Source organism: Pogonomyrmex barbatus, unplaced genomic scaffold (assembly GCF_055798465.1).
Source record: "Pogonomyrmex barbatus isolate J1 unplaced genomic scaffold, ASM5579846v1 scaffold3, whole genome shotgun sequence".
Taxonomy (NCBI): domain Eukaryota; kingdom Metazoa; phylum Arthropoda; class Insecta; order Hymenoptera; family Formicidae; genus Pogonomyrmex; species Pogonomyrmex barbatus.
Genome location: NW_028297127.1, coordinates 21,291,529 through 21,298,209, shown reverse-complemented (window position 1 = coordinate 21,298,209; position 6,681 = coordinate 21,291,529). Strand labels below are relative to the sequence as shown.

The window sequence follows — 6,681 nt, the reverse complement described above, 5'->3', positions numbered from 1 at the left end:
ATATTAATTATCAATACTGTCATTGTTTGTTTAATTTTTTATTCAATATTTAATTCAAGACAGAAATCATGAAGATTAGAAAGAGAAACTACGACGCATTATAAAGTGTGTGAAACAAAGAGAGATTCAGCATACCAACTTCTCGGCGCGAAATATATTCGCGTTTCATAGTTGGTAGCTCTTGCCTATTACAAGTAGTCAATAGACAGTACAGATATTTAGAAAGAGACACTATCGAACTGCGCACACCATGTATTCCTTCCACCATGCGAACTGTTAGCCTTCCACTTTTCCCATGTTAAAGCATATGTCACTATCGAGATATTTTGAGATTTAGGCTCTGCTCCCAAATAGCGGATAATTAAAAAATGAAATAAGGATTTTCGTAAATGAACAGATATATTTTATTAACATATTATAAAAATTATATAATAATTTATAAAATCATGTACTAATTAAAAACAAATATAAAATACATAAAAATATTATTTATTGTCCTTTAAATATAACAATTTTGTTAACGTGTGTCGAATGAAAAAACTATGTTTATTTCTTGTTTCACACACTTCAAAGTATCGCATTTTAACGTTATTATTACGTTTAATAAGTTTGTGCAATCAATTTAATTAACTCCTATTTATGATTTTCAAGAATATGCAAGAGTATATGATCGTCAAATGAAATGATATGAACTGACCAATCATTCACGCTTCAATGACGTCACGCATTTTAGTTCATGGGACATAGTAGTGCCACTGTTCAAATTAATGTTGGCATCACAAGTAAAGTGAGCTACTAGCAGTTTATATTTATATAATCAAAGGTACAACCAGTTCAGCCAAAAAGAACAGACCTACTATGGTATAAAGTTCAGCGTTGCCTTCCTACGAAAATTCTATCGATGGCAGTTAGACAGCAAAATAAGTAAAAATGGCGGTCACCATGGATTCTGTACGTGAAAAAGCTCTTCAAGATTATCGAAAAAAATTATTGGAACACAAAGAAGTTGAATCGCGTCTCAAGGAAAGTACGATACTTTTATATATTAATATTATAAATTTTGTATCTAAAGTTTTATTTACATGATATACATTGAAGTATTATAACCTCACATTTCCTTTACTAAACTTATTTTATCTTAAAATCTTTCATGTGATATTAATATTGATATATTTTTCTCGACTATATTTTATATCATATCATAAATGATGTATTTTCCAGTGAGAGAACACCTTAAGGATCTGACAAAACAATATGATAAGTCTGAAAATGATTTAAAAGCATTGCAAAGTGTTGGACAGGTATTGACATTTGTATTGTCAAAATATAATCAATAATATATTATCTTTCTATTTTATATTTTACAAACATTTTATTTTACAGATTGTTGGAGAAGTGCTAAAACAACTTACAGAGGAAAAGTGTAAATATATACATATATACATAAACATATGTGTATATATAAATATATATATATATATATATATACACATACATGCTATATATAATTAATACTTTACATGTGTGTTTTATCTTGCATGTGTGTTTAATTTTAAAAGTAGCTAAAGTTTTTTAAATTTTATTATGACTTATAATATTTGTATGTTTTTGTAAAAAATTATACTAGAACTAGTAAATACATATATACTTAGTTAATTACAAATACAGCTATATATACTATATATATATATATATATATATATATGTATATATATATACTCAGTTAAGATATGAATCAATATTAATATTTGAAATAAAAGTTGAATTTAATTTGTTGCAGTCATAGTAAAAGCAACTAATGGTCCCCGTTACGTCGTAGGATGTCGACGCCAGTTAGATAAAAACAAATTAAAATCCGGAACTAGAGTTGCACTAGATATGACAACTCTTACCATTATGCGCTATTTACCACGTGAAGTAAAGAAACTCACTAGTTATTTTGTAAATAGAGATTAATTTATCAATTTATCAAAAAATTTATTTTTATTGCTTTTTAGGTTGATCCGTTGGTTTATAATATGTCTCATGAAGATCCTGGTGATGTGACATATTCTGCAATTGGTGGTTTGAGTGAACAAATACGCGAGTTGCGTGAAGTTATAGAATTGCCATTATTAAATCCTGAACTTTTCCAAAGAGTTGGAATCACTCCTCCTAAAGGATGTCTATTGTATGGTCCTCCGGGTACTGGAAAAACACTATTGGCGAGAGCTGTTGCCAGTCAATTAGATGCAAATTTTTTGAAAGTTGTTTCAAGTGCTATTGTCGATAAATATATTGGAGAATCAGCTAGATTGATTAGAGAGATGTTCAATTATGCTCGCGATCATCAACCTTGTATTATATTTATGGATGAAATTGACGCTATTGGTGAGTACATATTTTTTAAGTAAAGGAATTATTTAATTTTTTTTTTTTTTATTATTTTTTATAGGTGGCCGCAGATTTTCGGAAGGAACAAGCGCTGATCGAGAAATTCAGAGAACTTTAATGGAATTATTGAATCAGATGGATGGATTTGATTCTTTGGGCCAAGTTAAAATGATAATGGCTACAAATAGGCCTGATACCTTGGATCCCGCATTACTACGACCAGGTAGATTGGATAGAAAGATCGAAATACCGTTACCTAATGAACAAGCACGTTTAGAGATTCTAAAGATACATGCCTTGCCAATTGCTAAACATGGTGAAATCGGTAAGAAATTTGTTCACTCAATATCATATTTTTCAAATATTTCACAATGTCATACTAATAATATTTATGTGTAAATATAGATTATGAGGCAGTAGTTAAACTTTCGGACGGATTCAACGGAGCTGATTTAAGAAATGTATGCACAGAGGCCGGTCTGTTTGCAATACGATTAGAAAGAGAATATGTAATACAAGAAGATTTTATGAAAGCTGTCAGAAAAGTTTCTGACAATAAGAAACTTGAATCTAAACTGGATTATAAACCTGTATAATTCGACATAATACTGTGTTATTATTTTGTATTTTAAAAATAACATTAGATATCCATTAATTTTTCTATGATCCAAATTTGGATCATTCATTATTGTCTTGGTATAATTACTTTTATTTTCTACAATGAAATTATTTCTATAAAAGTTTATTCAGCATTAACATTAACGAATTACATGATACAATTGATAATATTCTAATATCATTGATATATAGAATAAAATATAGACTTTTATTTATCCGAGTTCAACTTTGAATTGCAAAATGTTTATTTGTACATTTTATGAAATATTGAACACAATCATTGTATTTATAATATTTGTAAGAATGATATTATAATCTATTCTATATTGCTTGCAAGTCTAATTTTCTTTCTTTCTTGATATTCTTGTGCATTATCATATTTTCTCTTATATAAAACTGGAAAATACAAATTTCGTTTAACAACAGTATTTTTTAAAATTTCCCAAGACATATTGAGACATTTGATTGCAGAATTTAAAGTATTATGAACTATAAATCTATCATTTTCAAATTTGTATGCTTGCAACCCTGCATCTGTTAATACCCATAAATCTTGGTTATGTAAAAGACATTCCATAGGTTCAGCTTCCACAGTTATGGATTCCAAATAATCTGCTTTTAGCTGTGTCTTATTGTTACCACTGATCTTATAAACTAACAGTAACTTACTATTATAAAAACTTATTATAATTAAAGATTCTATTTTACTAAGATAAGACACTCTGAGATGCTTGACCGGCAATATATCTATAGATTCATCATAATGATAGTCACGAAGATCTTGATTAAATTTCTCTATGTCACATTTCGATACTTTATCGCAAAAGTTTACAGATATCAGCTCGCTTCCACGCTTATAATCCCATAACTTAAATACTCCATCACCACCAGATGATATTAGGATACTTTTCTGATGAGGCAATTCCGAGACATTGGTCACAAATTTTGCATGCCCCAAGCAGTAAGATACAATGTTGTAACAGTTTGGAAACATAGACACTCTTATTTTCTCATCTCGGTCAGTCGTCAGGACGTACTTCATATCCTGCGTGATGCATATGTCGAGGAGCATGGACAAATGTCCCAGGATCAAGGTACCAGTCTCCATTGGACAGCTGGTGGAGAATAAATAAGCATCTCCGGCCTTGTCGGCTATCACGATATCGTTGTTCGATGAGAATCTAACTCTGCTTGCAGCTCTAACAAGCATCCGATTCGAGAGGAGTCTCGAGTTCTTAGTCTCATACAGACATAGTTGTTTACGATTCGTGCATATTGCAAAATATCTTCCATCCTCCGAGAAAATCAGAGATGTTATCATATGGTAAGCCTCAACATCTACATTATTGTGCACGTCGATTTTCTTCTCTGATTCTAAATTAGGCAAAACTATCACGTTTTCAGTGCCATTTTTAATGTCATGTATTATCACACGTTCGTTGTTACACAATGCTACATATGACTCGTATACAGAGAAGCTCATAGTTGCCAACGTAGATGAAAAGGTCTTCAAAAAAAGGTTCTTCAAAAAAATATTATTATCAAACGATAAACGAATGCATCTCCTACCTAACACATGCACGCAACACGTGTAGTGATATAACTTAACCTTTGTGTAGTATAGGTTTGTTCGCGCAGGTGACAGAACAAAGAAAAAGTCAGTGTTATGCTGCTTGCACTTGGTACACTTGAGTTTCTCTCTTTCTTTTCCAACATCCGCTGTACGTACATCTGTCTCGCTTTTCAGGTACATAAAATGTGTGTTAGGAGATGTAAAGTGTTAGGAGATGTAAAGAACACTAGAACATATATCTTCAATTACATTTATAATATTTATAATTTTCTAAAAGATAACTGTCAAACAATTGCTCATTTTTATGATTCTTTTTTAGAAACAAAGTGCAAATGCATGCGAATTTAATATTTGATTAAGAAATGGCTAGTGTAGCGACCATAAGTATGGAAAATAATTCCAACAAGAATGGAGACAGCATGGAAATGGAAAAGCAGCTCAAAGAAAGAGCTGAAAGAAATCGTCAGAAAGCACTCTTATTAAAAAAGTCTAAAATTGTAACTCATCCATATACAAGGTATGTTAAATCTGTTTGCCTATAATATGATAAAATCATCTTTCAATAATCAATTTTTTGAACATTTTAAATTTCTTTTTTTTTTTGAAAATTTGATTACAACATATTCTCAATTGATGAAAGAATATTCTCTATATTGTTATAGAGAAAATGGTGACTCTACAAAAGGAAGAATGTTAAAAGTTCAAGGACAGCGTGTTATCGACAGTGGTGGAGGTTTTTTGATAGAAGAAAATGATGAATTAGAACAGCAAATGGTATACAAAATAAATATAGATATGTACAATTATATATGTGATATTATTATATAACAATATATTTTTACCTTCTCAGTTGAAAATTGTAACTGAGCCAGATCCTGTTATCGGTATATTAAACGAATGTGAGGAGTGTCAACAGAAATTCGGAGATTCATATCTTCTGCGCACATTCAATTTAGTTGTCTGTGATAAGTGCAGGTATAACGCGTTAAAGAGAATAGCATTCACATTATATTTGTTTCTTTTCTTCTCATGTCCCACCAATTAAAAATACCAATGTTATAATGTTACATATTTCAGAGATAAAGAGGGAAAGCATTCTTTAATCACTAAAACTGAAGCTAAACAAGAATATTTATTGAAAGACTGCGATCTTGATCTACGGGAACCCCCGCTCAAATATATCGTGCGAAAAAATCCTCACAATGTGAATTGGGGCGAAATGAAATTATATTTGCATCTACAAATTGAGCAGAGAGCTTTGGAAGTTTGGGGTTCGGAAGAAAATCTGTTGAAGGAGAAAGAAGCCCGCGATTTAAAGCGAGAGGGAGCTAAGATCAAGAAATTTAACAAAAAGGTATTTTAATTTGTATGTATAATATTAAATAATTTTAATATAATCATATTTTAAGAATCCTTTTTTTTACATGGCAATGAAGATTAAAGAGCTACGAATGCAAGTGAGAAGTTCATTGTACGATAAGACGACGAAAGCGTCGCACGTTCACGAGTTTGGGAAGGACACATATAATGAAGAGGATGATACATATACACATACATGCACGACGTGTGGTTACGAGGAAACATACGAGAAAATGTAAAAGTCTGAATATCATTTGCGATATCAGGATAACATTAATGTAATTAATGATATTTAATATTAGCGAAAATATAATTTCCTCTCGAACAAGTCTTGAAATCTGTTTTTTACGAAAATTTATTATATCAAAGTACGCAAGACTCTGCTTGTATTCTGTTGATAAATATAATTTTAATTTATATATTTTTTTATTGCTTTACAAAATAAAATGATCAATTATCTTTGTCATTACTGATCTTTTATAAATCTATTACAGGAATAATGTATATTTGTACAAATCTCTCTTCTTCTTCTTCCTCTTCCATATAGTCTTAAAACCTGTTCTACTTTACTCACATATGCCTATGATGCGCACATAAATGATGCACAGGCATATAGGACTTACATTTTAACACCGGTTCCGAACGGCAAACTTTTAAGGAAATTCTGTGAGCAAGAATACTCTCGTAATTTACCAAATCGTCGAGAGGAGACACAAACGTATGAAAATATTTTGATTCTGCCGGGAATCGAACCCGGG

General features: G+C 30.6%; 3 protein-coding genes across 3 annotated transcripts; 2 read left to right on the top strand and 1 right to left on the bottom strand.

Moving 5' to 3' along the window:
- The first annotated feature begins 821 nt into the window (after positions 1-821).
- Rpt4 (Regulatory particle triple-A ATPase 4) lies at positions 822-3,327 on the top strand. Its single transcript, XM_089078868.1, has 7 exons — positions 822-1,027; positions 1,222-1,301; positions 1,384-1,423; positions 1,781-1,917; positions 1,998-2,370; positions 2,435-2,698; positions 2,779-3,327. Exons 1-7 carry the CDS (start codon positions 931-933, stop codon positions 2,967-2,969), a joined length of 1,182 nt encoding a protein of 393 aa, XP_088934994.1. The 5' UTR covers positions 822-930; the 3' UTR covers positions 2,970-3,327.
- Positions 3,100-4,886, bottom strand: wuho (tRNA (guanine-N(7)-)-methyltransferase non-catalytic subunit wuho). Its single transcript, XM_011642671.3, has one exon. The coding sequence runs from the start codon at positions 4,742-4,744 to the stop codon at positions 3,308-3,310; it is 1,437 nt and encodes a 478-aa protein (XP_011640973.2). The 5' UTR covers positions 4,745-4,886; the 3' UTR covers positions 3,100-3,307.
- Positions 4,887-4,926: 40 nt separating this feature from the next.
- On the top strand, positions 4,927-6,389 carry Xpac (DNA repair protein complementing XP-A cells homolog Xpac). Its single transcript, XM_011642672.2, has 5 exons — positions 4,927-5,081; positions 5,227-5,338; positions 5,415-5,539; positions 5,642-5,918; positions 6,001-6,389. The coding sequence occupies exons 1-5, from the start codon at positions 4,927-4,929 to the stop codon at positions 6,160-6,162; spliced, it is 831 nt and encodes a 276-aa protein (XP_011640974.2). The 3' UTR covers positions 6,163-6,389.
- The last annotated feature ends 292 nt before the right edge of the window (positions 6,390-6,681 follow it).

Excerpts from the sequence above, each read along its gene's own strand:
- Rpt4 (XM_089078868.1), top strand. The coding sequence starts at position 931 with ATGGCGGTCACCATGGATTCTGTACGTGAAAAAGCTCTTCAAGATTAT. Across the intron at positions 1,302-1,383 it reads CATTGCAAAGTGTTGGACAG|ATTGTTGGAGAAGTGCTAAA; the intron begins GTATTGACATTT and ends TTTATTTTACAG. Across the intron at positions 1,424-1,780 it reads ACAACTTACAGAGGAAAAGT|TCATAGTAAAAGCAACTAAT; the intron begins GTAAATATATAC and ends AATTTGTTGCAG.
- wuho (XM_011642671.3), bottom strand. The coding sequence starts at position 4,744 with ATGTACCTGAAAAGCGAGACAGATGTACGTACAGCGGATGTTGGAAAA.
- Xpac (XM_011642672.2), top strand. The coding sequence starts at position 4,927 with ATGGCTAGTGTAGCGACCATAAGTATGGAAAATAATTCCAACAAGAAT. Across the intron at positions 5,339-5,414 it reads ATGAATTAGAACAGCAAATG|TTGAAAATTGTAACTGAGCC; the intron begins GTATACAAAATA and ends TTACCTTCTCAG. Across the intron at positions 5,540-5,641 it reads GTTGTCTGTGATAAGTGCAG|AGATAAAGAGGGAAAGCATT; the intron begins GTATAACGCGTT and ends TACATATTTCAG.